The following is a 12,440-nucleotide window of genomic DNA, read 5'->3' on the forward strand; positions in this document are numbered from 1 at the left end:
AAGAAAACATATTCAATTTAACAATAAAAAGTATATAGATAATAATAGCTTATACATGGTAAATTTTATTGAAAAAGCAAACATGTATAGTAGTGAATTATTTTACAAATTTGTTAGAAAATTGACGGACACTGTAATTTGTGATCATGATATCAAAGAGATCAATTCTAGAGATGCCACTAAATTACACTTCAAATTACTTACTGTGTTTGATTCACTAACTGCTGCTACACATCAACAGGCAGTAGTACGTTTACAGAAATATATTTTGTACAGTGCATTAGACTACAGTCTCCGTGGTGTAGTGGTAAGACACTCGCCTGGCGTTCCGCGAGCGCTATGTCATGGGTTCGTATCCTGGCCGGGGAGGATTTACTGGGCGCAATTCCTTAACTGTAGCCTCTGTTTAACGCAACAGTAAAAATGTGTACTTGGATGAAAAAACGATTCTTCGCAGCAGGGGATCGTATTCCAGGGACCTGCCCGAAACGCTACGCGTACTAGTGGCTGTACATGAATGTAACAACTCTTGTATATATCTAAAAAAAAAAAAACTATGATAATGCATCTTCCCAAAAAATGAATACTAATAATATTAAGTATAATTTCAGATATGCTAAGATCAATAGAGAGACTTGTGAAATTAATGACACTGATAACAATAGAAATATGGGTGATGATGAAGATTCTGATAATAATGTTGATGTTGATGGTAGTGGGGATACCCAAGGTCCCTTAGTAATTTTAAAATGTCGAAAAATTAGAAGGAAAGATAAATAAACTTTACTTATTATTTCCTCAAAGTTGAAGAGAATTAGTGACCCTTGCTCTTGGACCAGTGCCAGGGGCAGATGGGTGAGGGATGGATGACTGATGATGGGTAAAGAGTGATAATTGTATGTATGACCTGGGTATGGTTTTCCGGTATTCCATGATAATTTAAGTTTTTTTTTTATTCCTAAAATGAATATATATTGTAACCTTACATACTATATATTAAGTAAACGGTTTATTCAAAACAATATTATTTCAAGACATGGCTATCAATACAGATCAGATAACAATTAAAATTTTAGATTTATCACCTGGCATGATACAATTTAAAATAGAAAATATAAATTTAGCTCTAGTAAATAGATTGCGGTAGATTTTTATAACTGAGACTCCTACTATAGCCATTGATTGGGTTCAAATTAAAAAAATACAACTATATTAAGTGATGAGTTCATTATTCATCGTCTAGGTCTAATTCCAATACCTTCAGATGAATTCATTAATAAATTAAAGATTCCATGGAAATGTCAATGTATTAACTTTTGTACGAAATGTGCAGTAGAATTTATTTTGGATGTTAAATGTCGTGAAGACAAACAATACCTCATAACAACATCTGATATAATACCATCTTTTCACAAAGAAATCCCAATTCCTTTGGTTAAACTTAATAATGGACAAGAATTATGCTTAAAAGCATATGCTATCAAGGGGATTGGCAAAAACCACGCCAAATGGAATCCGTCAATTAATATAGATTTTGATTGCTGTAACAACACTTCTTCTTATTTTCTGGAAGATTGTAATAAACGAAAACAATTTTATTTCAATATTGAAAGTTCAGGTGCATTAAAGCCTGAAAATATTATGCTAATAGGCCTCGAAACTTTAAAAAACAAATTAACCTTCTTATTGGATAAATTTAAATGTTAATACTGTAAATAGAATACCAGACCGGGGTGTGTGTGTGTGTGTGTGTGTGTGTGTGTGTGCACAAAAAAAAATGGAATAATAAATTATCAAATATTTATTTTGCTTTTAATCATTCAATAAATGCATTAAGACAGAAATTATTGAGCAAGAAATTGATTAGAAAAATTTTGTTTTTATTAAATCATATTTCGTTTTAACCTGATTAGAGTGGTTTAATTCTATATCTTCATTTATTGTATAAGATGAGAAGTTATTATAAATCCAAATGAAAACTACTAAACTTATCAAAAAAATAGGAATTATAATAATAATAATAATAAGAACAGTCGAATTGATATTAATTGTTTCTTGTGTGTCATTTGGTGTTGTTGAGTCAGTGGTTTCTTCTTTAGGAGTTTCTTCTGTTGTTTCGAAAGTTGACTGGCTTTCTTCGGTTGTTAATGGGGTAGTTGCCTTAATAATTATTATTTCTTCTGTTGAGACAACTGTATATGTTTTCGTCACTGTATCATTTTCCCATGGTGGTGGTGTTGTGGCCGTGGCCGGTCTTTCTGATGATGTTGTTGCCTGGCTTTCTTGAGGGGTAGATGCTGTCTCCTCATAAGAATCGTTGGTTGTGGTTATTGTTGTTGCTGTTGTCGAGGGAGGAGTAGTTTCTGTTTCCTCATAGTTATAATAATTTTCTGATGATGTTGTTACCTGGCTTTCTTGAGGGGTAGATGCTGTCTCCTCATAAGTATCGTTGGTTGTGGTTATTGTTGTTGTTGTCGAGGGAGGAGTAGTTTCTATTTCCTCATAGTTATAATAATTTTCTGATGATGTTGTTACCTGACTTTCTTGAGGGGTAGATGCTGTCTCCTCATAAGTATCGTTGGTTGTGGTTATTGTTGTTGTTGTTGTCGAGGGAGTAGTTTCTGTTTCCTCATAGTTATAATAATTTTCTGATGATGTTGTTACCTGGCTTTCTTGAGGGGTAGATGCTGTCTCCTCATAAGTATCGTTGGTTGTGGTTATTGTTGTTGTTGTTGTCGAGGGAGGAGTAGTTTCTGTTTCCTCATAGTTATAATAATTTTCTGATGATGTTGTTACCTGGCTTTCTTGAGGGGTAGATGCTGTCTCCTCATAAGTATCGTTGGTTGTGGTTATTGTTGTTGTTGTCGAGGGAGGAGTAGTGTCTGTTTCCTCATAGTTATAATAATTTTCTGATGATGTTGTTACCTGGCTTTCTTGAGGGGTAGATGCTGTCTCCTCATAAGTATCGTTGGTTGTGGTTATTGTTGTTGTTGTCGAGGGAGGAGTAGTTTCTATTTCCTCATAGTTATAATAATTTTCTGATGATGTTGTTACCTGACTTTCTTGAGGGGTAGAAGTTGTCTCCTCATAAGTATCGTTGGTTGTGGTTATTGTTGTTGTTGTTGTCGAGGGAGTAGTTTCTGTTTCCTCATAGTTATAATAATTTTCTGATGATGTTGTTACCTGGCTTTCTTGAGGGGTAGATGCTGTCTCCTCATAAGTATCGTTGGTTGTGGTTATTGTTGTTGTTGTTGTCGAGGGAGGAGTAGTTTCTGTTTCCACATAGTTATAATAATTTTCTGATGATGTTGTTACCTGGCTTTCTTGAGGGGTAGATGCTGTCTCCTCATAAGTATCGTTAGTTGTGGTTATTGTTGTTGTCGAGGGATAAGTAGTTTCTGTTTCCTCATAGTTATAATAATTTTCTGATGATGTTGTTACCTGGCTTTCTTGAGGGGTAGATGCTGTCTCCTCATAAGTATCGTTGGTTGTGGTTATTGTTGTTGTTGTTGTCGAGGGAGGAGTAGTTTCTGTTTCCTCATAGTTATAATAATTTTCTGATGAAGTTGTTACCTGGCTTTCTTGAGGGGTAGATGCTGTCTCCTCATAAGTATCGTTGGTTGTGGTTATTGTTGTTGTTGTTGTCGAGGGAGGAGTAGTTTCTGTTTCCTCATAGTTATAAAAAATTTCTGATGATGTTGTTACCTGGCTTTCTTGAGGGGTAGATGCTGTCTCCTCATAAGTATCGTTGGTTGTAGTTATTGTTGTTGTTGTCGAGGGAGGAGTAGTTTCTGTTTCCTCATAGTTATAATAATTTTCTGATGATGTTGTTACCTGGCTTTCTTGAGGGGTAGATGCTGTCTCCTCATAAGTATCGTTGGTTGTGGTTATTGTTGTTGTTGTTGTGGGCACGCCGCGCCGCTTGAGAACACGCCCACGCAGCCTAGCGTCTACCGAAGGGACGGAGATACGCCGGTCCGAGCTCGGTTCAGAACAGTTGGCCAGACAGAGCGGACGTCCCCGACCTTCACCTGGCCCAGTCTCCTCATAGTTATAATAATTTTCTGATGATGTTGTTGCCTGGCTTTCTTGAGGGGTAGATGCTGTCTCCTCATCAGTATCATTGGTTGTGGTTGTTGTTGTTGTTGTTGTTAAGGGTGGAGTAGTTTCTATCTCTTCATCTGAAGTTGATGGGCTTTCTTGAGGGGTGGATGCTGTCTCCTCATCAGTATCATTTTCTGTTGATATTACTACCAGTCTTGGTTTGGCTGTTGTTGAGTTGCTAATAAGAGGTTTAGTTATCTTTTTGGTTTTAGTTGTTGTTGTGTTGTAAGCTGCTCTCTCATTTTCTGAAGTTATCATTAGTGAGACAAATGTAGGTGTTTCCGTCACTGTATCATTTTCCCATGATGTTAGAGGGGCTGTTGATGTTTTCTCATTTTCATCCGTTACAATTAAGTGGGAAGATGTAATTGGTGTAGTTGTGTTTTTCTTTTGGGACCACATACAACTTTTGGTAAATCCAACTATTAATATGAGTATTAGCACATTCATTTTCTTTTAGTGTCAGGAAAAGGTTGATATGTGAATCGATCAAAATTCACAGAAGAAATGAAATAAATTTGCTGTGATTTACTATATTTATATGGTCCACTAGGAAAATCGAGCACAAGACACTGCCAGCGTAGCAGGCACAAACCCCGTTAACAGCACTAGCCTGTGTGAGAGAGAGACACACACACACGTCCGCTCACTCCGGGAGGCAGCGTGCCACTGTAAAGAAAAGGAGCCGGAGGATCTTTTTTTATCTCCTCTCTCCATGGTGTTGGTGCCGGAAGCACTCAACTATCTTTTAATATCAAATCTTGTTTGCTCCCAGTATGTGATTTACCTACCAATTTCAGAAGAATTTCGCAAAATTTTTAGGCAAATTTCCTTACAAATGGTGATTTACTAAAAAAAAAAAAAATAGAATTTAGTTTTGTTAAAAAAAAATATAGCATATTGGAATAATACGAAAATCTATTAATTTCTTTTAATAATTTTTAGTTTTACATTATCATTTTTAATGTATAATTTCTTATTAGAACATATTAAGGAAATTTAATGCTGCTTCCTCTTGATTTTCATAATTAATACAATTCTCCTCTTCATTTAATTCTCCAACTAAAGGAGCTACTATTTTACTATTTTCCACATCTAAATTACACTTCTCTGCCTCTTTAAAATCGTCCTCGTTAACTTTTTTCCTCAATTTTTATTCGTTTGAATGGTGTTTCTTCTGCTGTGACACTTCCATTACATATAGGTTCTTCTACCTGAAATTCATCTATTACTTTAGAAATAATATCTTTATATTTGGGCATTAGTTTCTTCCTAATGCTATTATTAGTTAAAAGAATTTGTTTAATTGCATCAGAGGCTTGATTTCGGATATTGTTAGCTGGGACATCTGAATAAAAAACAGAATCTAAATTACGTAGATACAGAATTATTTTGTTATTAAAAACTCCAATTTCAGATAAACCAAATGAAATTAAAGCATTAACAGGACACGGAGATTCTCTAATTTCAACAAAGGTTTCACTTGAGTAAGGGATTCGGTTACGACCAATCCCATATATTTTAGAATTTTTGATGTAAACATTTCCTAGCGGCGAACCCATGTAAACTTCATCTTCTTTAGGGTTGGCCACAAAAGGACAAAATTGAACACCTAAATTTATACGTTGACGCAAACACTCGTTCTGAAATTGTGGCTGTTTTTGTATAAGTATTTCATTACATTTTAAAGAACATTGTTTATCTTTATGACCATCTATATACATTGATGCGCTCCAGATTTTACCCTGGGAAGGTTTATCAATTTTTAATGCCTCAGCTATTGGTTGGATTAGATTTTCTTCAAATATTTTCTGAATATCTTCACCGAATTCAATATTTCCAATCTTATTAGGTACTAAGCCAAATTTTGTTCCTCCCGAAACTATAAAACATTTGACCTCCAACAACTTAACGGTTAGGCTAGTTAAATAATCATTGTTAATTCTATAATATTTCATGTTGTTTTGGTTATTTGCCTTGATTTTTTCTTCAAATACAGAATTACCGAGTTTTTCATATTGTTCTTTAAATTTAGTTAATTTCTCTAAAATATTGTTTTTATTCAACTCTCTTACATTTTCGATGGTTATCAATTTTTTGTGAATATTGGGTGGCTCATTGGGAAGTATATAATAATTCGAACTTGAAGCTTTGTTCAGCATTTCTGCAATAATTTCCATAACCTCTTCATCTTCGTTGATAAAGTTGAGGGTGCTATAATACTTTTCTTCAGTTTGAAGTTTAGGGGGAGGAGGGTGAGATTGATAAATTCCATCTGTAGTCGTTGGTTGGTGATTGAGGTTGCATTTTTTGCCTGAATTATTGTTTGTTGTTGCTGTAGTTGTGTTGTTGCTGCTGGTGGATAGGTAGTAGAAGGTAAATATTGACCATAATATCCTGAGGTATTCATTGTATGAAAGGGTCAAAATGATATAATGAGTTATGAACTTTTGATATCCTAATTATATACTGACTGACTTTAAAAAAAAAAAAAAAAATATATATTTATATATATATATATATATATATATATATATATATATATATATATATATATATATATATATATATATATATATATATATATATATATATATTAGTATATTTTGGTAGCAGTCTTTCCTGTAGACATATATTATTAAATATGACCGAAAAAGTAAGATTAATAATTCTAACACGAATTTTCTCAATCTTTCGTACATTACGCTTCACTGTTGGAGGTAAATCAAAAATCACTTCTCCAAAATTCATTTTTATTTCTAGTCTGACGCGACACGGGCGCGTTTCATAAAACTTATTACATTTTCAAAGACTTCACAAATACACAACTGATTAGAACTTACGTCTCTCTGATATTATATCTACATTTGAGTGAGGTGGGAAGGATGATGTGGCATTAACACAAGACAGAACAGGGGATATTAATAGGGTATTAAAAGTATCAACACAAGACAGAACAGAAAACAATGGGTATTGAATAGAAGTGTTTGTAGAAAGCCTATTGGTCCATATTTCTTGATGCTTCTATATTGGAGCGGAGTCTTGAGGTGGGTAGAATATAGTTGTGCAATAATTGGCTGTTGATTGCTGGTGTTGACTTCTTGATGTGTAGTGCCTCGCAAACGTCAAGCCGCCTGCTATCGCTGTATCTATCGATGATTTCTGTGTTGTTTACTAGGATTTCTCTGGCGATGGTTTGGTTATGGGAAGAGATTATATGTTCCTTAATGGAGCCCTGTTGCTTATGCATCGTTAAACGCCTAGAAAGAGATGTTGTTGTCTTGCCTATATACTGGGTTTTTTGGAGCTTACAGTCCCCAAGTGGGCATTTGAAGGCATAGACGACGTTAGTCTCTTTTAAAGCGTTCTGTTTTGTGTCTGGAGAGTTTCTCATGAGTAGGCTGGCCGTTTTTCTGGTTTTATAGTAAATCGTCAGTTGTATCCTCTGATTTTTGTCTGTAGGGATAACGTTTCTATTAACAATATCTTTCAGGACCCTTTCCTCCGTTTTATGAGCTGTGGAAAAGAAGTTCCTGTAAAATAGTCTAATAGGGGGTATAGGTGTTGTGTTAGTTGTCTCTTCAGAGGTTGCATGGCTTTTCACTTTCCTTCTTATGATGTCTTCGATGAAACCATTGGAGAAGCCGTTATTGACTAGAACCTGCCTTACCCTACAGAGTTCTTCGTCGACTTGCTTCCATTCTGAGCTGTGGCTGAGAGCACGGTCGACGTATGCGTTAACAACACTCCTCTTGTACCTGTCGGGGCAGTCGCTGTTGGCATTTAGGCACATTCCTATGTTTGTTTCCTTAGTGTAGACTGCAGTGTGGAAACCTCCGCCCTTTTCCATGACTGTTACATCTAGAAAAGGCAGCTTCCCATCCTTTTCCGTCTCGTAAGTGAAACGCAGCACGGAACTCTGCTCAAATGCCTCCTTCAGCTCCTGCAGATGTCTGACATCAGGTACCTGTGTAAAAATGTCGTCAACATACCTGCAGTATATGGCCGGTTTCAAGTTCATGTCGACTAAGACTTTTTGCTCGATGGTACCCATGTAGAAGTTTGCAAACAGGACACCTAGGGGAGAACCCATGGCGACCCCATCTACTTGCTTATACATGTGCCCATCCGGGCTCAAGAAGGGTGCCTCTTTAGTACAAGCTTGGAGTAGTTTCCTCAGAATACTTTCTGGCATGTCAAGAGGAGTACAGGCTGGATCACGATACACTCTGTCGGCTATCATTCCGATTGTCTCGTCCACAGGTACGTTGGTAAACAGCGATTCTACGTCCAACGAGGCTCTTATCCCTGTGGCCCGTGTGCCCCGCAGTAAGTCCACAAATTCCTTTGGAGACTTCAGGCTGAAGGCGCAAGGAACATAAGGAGTCAGCAGGCCGTTGAGTCGCTTCGCCAGTCTGTACGTGGGTGTGGGTATCTGGCTAATGATTGGCCGAAGTGGGTTTCCAGGCTTGTGCGTCTTGACATTTCCATACGCATATCCAGGTTTATATTCCCCAATGATCTTTGGCAGGTGGAGTCCGGATTTCTTGGCGTTCACAGTTTCGATCAATTTGTTGACCTTTGCTTTTAATTCGGCTGTAGTGTCCTTCGTTACCCTTTGGAACTTAGTTTGGTCAGAGAGTATGATGTTCATTTTCGCCAGATATTCGTCTTTTTTAAGAATGACATATATTGGCGACTTGTCACCTCTCCTGACAACTATCTCCTTGTTCTCACGAAGGCTTTTAGCTGCCGCTTTAAGCTCGGGGGACAGTATGGTGCTTCTGTAGTTGCCTCGATTCTTTCCTCCTTCTGCAATAAGTTCTGCTTGTAAGGTATCTTTGGTAGTGACCTTCTTTTGTGTCTCGAGGTCGAATATGTCGTCCAACAGAATTTCCAACTCTACTTTCCGGGCCATTTTACTCGGTCTGGACATAACATGACAGTTTATGCCCAGATTTAGGAGAGTGACTTGGTCCTCAGTGAGGTTAATTCCTGCAAGGTTCAGGAAGCCATCTCTTGGTCGTGGAATAATCTTTTTGATTTACCTCCAACAGTGAAGCGTAATGTACGAAAGATTGAGAAAATTCGTGTTAGAATTATTAATCTTACTTTTTCGGTCATATTTAATAATATATATATATATATATATATATATATATATATATATATATATATATATATATATATATATATATATATATATATATATATATATAACTTTTAATAAAATGTATAATATGAATTTTCTGCCAATGTGTCTCGCCTTATGGCGACAAATGGTAATATAATTAACCACCGATCATCATCATTATCTATCTTATTTTGTTTATTTTCCATAATTATATCATACATATCACACTCCAAACTATAAACAAAAATAAAAAAGGCTAACATCTCTTCGAAACAGTTAGAATTTAATGTGAATAAAATGTTTGTATTATTAATATTGCTATTATTCACCATTGAGATCGTTGGTACCAAATGTGTCAGTTTGCTTACATTACCAGAAAGAAAATGTGATATATTTTTTAAATTGCTAAATTTTCGACATTGAGAATCAGAATCTAGAGTCACCCACATTTTTCTTTTGGTCTTATCATAATGAAAAGTTGTACGTAAAATAAAATTACATTCAGAATTTTTTTCTTATTATTATTATTATTATTATTAGTAGTAGTAGTAGTAGTAGTAGTAGTATACCACCATTTATGTTTTCTAGTCAAAGACGACATATAAAATTTTTAATTTTCTAAACACTCGTAATGAAATGAGGGCCATATTGAAGTTATTTCAATGCAAGGAATATTTAACAAAAGCTTACAGGCACTCAGATTACAAACTCTATAACCATGTGCAACATGTTTTTCATAGAGCTGATATCTTTCATTTTTTTGATAATCCAAGCTTAACTTTTCTATACTATATTGAGACGCATTTTCTGAATCAGCAGTCTGAATAAGGGCATTAACAGTTTGGCCTATATCAGAAATTAATCCCATTAAACGATTAATTATTTGTATTTGGGGTCTATATGTAATAGCTGGACATAGACACACACCCTTGGGTAAAGTTAAAGCCCTTGGTACTAATAGTACCATTGTATAGTATGAAATATGAGTACCACCTTCTGCTGTTATTGTACCTGGATGAAGTTGTTCAATTTTAGTTCCCAAGCAATAATGAATGCAACTAGTTGATTTATACATATGAAGAGGTCGAATTTTAATGGTACTCAAAAAGCGCTGGTGGTTGATCTCATCATCATTTTGATTTATTATTTGATTAAACCATTGTGTTACTTCATTTCTAATATTCTTAAAAATGTGAGCTGGGTCATTGTCCCGTAAAATCATAAGAACATGTTGCAATAAATTTGTTGGGTCACGATGATTACTAAGGTTGATACGTTTTTTATAACCACTGATTTTACATTTATTGCCAACTTGTCTTTCTTGTATAGCCATATAATGTTTTTTTTTATTAGCACTAGAACACCAAATGCATTTTCGAAAGCTAGTTTGAGATAACATGTAGAAGGTATATCTTGTCTGAGATTAGTATTATAACGATTAGCCAATTCATCTCCAGTTCCTGCTGAACGAGATACCTTCAGAAATAATGAATCAGTGTCGCCATATAAAACTGTCGCTCCAATTCCATTTTCATCTTTAGTATAAAAATGTTGAGCTCGATTAAGATGATACCAACCATAACCAGTAACCATGCATGGGACCAGTTTATCTGCGAGTAGTTTAATGGCCGCCATTGCCCCATAAATAGAATTTACCATAATCTTAAGAGCGTTAGCTTGAGTGGTCATTCCTAATTTTTTCATAATACCTCGTTCATTTACTAATTTTTCACATATCTGACGTAATGGTGATTGAGTGTATGGTTTTCCTTCTTGGGCTTTAACACTAACATAAGCAAAATAAGGATCTTCATCCATAATAAGTATATGAAATAAATTTTCATCAACTTCTGGGAGTTGACAACGTAAAATTCGAGTCACGAACCCTCGATTTAAATTATAGTCAATAATTAAACTAGGATATAATGAACAAAAATCAAAAACAAATATTGAATGAGTATTAGAAGCTAAATGTACTCCAATTTTCGGTTCAAGAACTTCAGCGCCTTTGTAAGTGTTTTTCTACCTGTATCCAAATGATCCTTTTGTTCGATGGAATGTCTAGCGTATCGATTTTGTGGAAGAATACGACCTATTTCCCATTGAGATTGTGAATAACAGTTTACCTTATTAATTAGATGTTCGTCAATAGGAGCCGTATAAATTGAATTAAGTAAATTTATAAGGTAACGTCTCACAATAGCTGTAGAACTGGCACCAAGACAATAGTATGGGTCAAGGTCACCCATACGAGATAAACCCATTGTAATTCTAATAGTATTAAGGTGCCCATTCAATTGAGTGACCAGATCCACATCTACAGTACAATAATCTAGAAAATTTTCAAAAAAAAAACTATCTGGTTCCTCTCCATTGTCTTCTAAATTTTTATACATTTTATTTATAGCTACAATATTAAAATCTACTTTATTGCGGCCCATTATAGCTTCTGCACAAGCATCTAAACTATCAGAAGGTGGTTGAAGAAACTTACCAACTGGAAATTTTTTTTTACGACAAATCATAACATCTACATCTAAAATCCAAGGTGGAGTCATATGGGGTACGGTTCTCATATCACAATATGACCTTAAAGTGTAAGTGTGGGTAAATAAATGTCCAGGTAAAAGACCATGAAATAGTGCTCGTTTGAAGAGGAATGGATGGTCGTATCCATCAGTGTTATAACCAGTAGCGAAAATATGTTGAGGTTTGCTTAGTAACTCCAAAGATCGAGAAAGAGTCTGTTTTTCTGAAGAATATAGTTCAACATGGATCGAAATTCCTTGTTTAGTTATCATGGAAAATTCTCTATTTTTGTTTTGAGAATTTGGATAATATACAACCAAAAGGTTATTTATGTCACTTAATTCAGTTGGATATTGGGCATTCATTACAGTTGCTGTCTGAAAAGAAGTAGCAACTAACCTATCATATGAACAATCCCCTAGAGGAATGGCACCAGTTAAATCATGTCGACTAGTTTCTATATCAAATGAGAGGATCCGATATGGTGGAAAAAAGTTGTCGATATCCCCACTCACAAAAACAAGTTGATTGTCATGTACTTTAAATAAACCCCTAGATTGAAATTTTGGATTGTGTCGTCGTTCACAGTCAAAATAACATTGGTATGAATTTACAAAAAACGCGAGCGGCATAACCTCGATATTTTTCCAATTGCAAATCTTCCAATGAGGCT

The 12,440-nt window shown here is 35.2% G+C and overlaps 1 protein-coding gene across 1 annotated transcript; it reads right to left on the bottom strand.

Moving 5' to 3' along the window:
- Nucleotides 1–1,228: 1,228 nt before the first annotated feature.
- LOC138356288 (mucin-2-like) lies at nt 1,229–11,056 on the bottom strand. The gene is made up of 4 exons (XM_069312262.1): nt 10,636–11,056; nt 5,243–5,452; nt 2,161–4,238; nt 1,229–1,258 (listed from the first exon to the last, which is right to left on the bottom strand). Exons 1-4 carry the CDS (start codon nt 11,054–11,056, stop codon nt 1,229–1,231), a joined length of 2,739 nt encoding a protein of 912 aa, XP_069168363.1.
- Nucleotides 11,057–12,440: the final 1,384 nt, after the last annotated feature.

Source organism: Procambarus clarkii, chromosome 71 (assembly GCF_040958095.1).
Source record: "Procambarus clarkii isolate CNS0578487 chromosome 71, FALCON_Pclarkii_2.0, whole genome shotgun sequence".
Taxonomy (NCBI): Eukaryota; Metazoa; Arthropoda; class Malacostraca; order Decapoda; family Cambaridae; genus Procambarus; species Procambarus clarkii.

What these genes read in the sequence shown, in the direction of transcription:
- LOC138356288 (XM_069312262.1), bottom strand. Translation starts at nt 11,056, where the DNA reads ATGGATGAAGATCCTTATTTTGCTTATGTTAGTGTTAAAGCCCAAGAA. An exon ending in ACAAGATATACCTTCTACAT is followed by an intron (nt 5,453 to 10,635) that starts GTTATCTCAAAC and finishes TTTTTTATTCAG; the next exon opens with ATGTCCCAGCTAACAATATC. An exon ending in AATAAAAATTGAGGAAAAAA is followed by an intron (nt 4,239 to 5,242) that starts GTTAACGAGGAC and finishes TAATATCAACAG; the next exon opens with AAAATGATACTGATGAGGAG.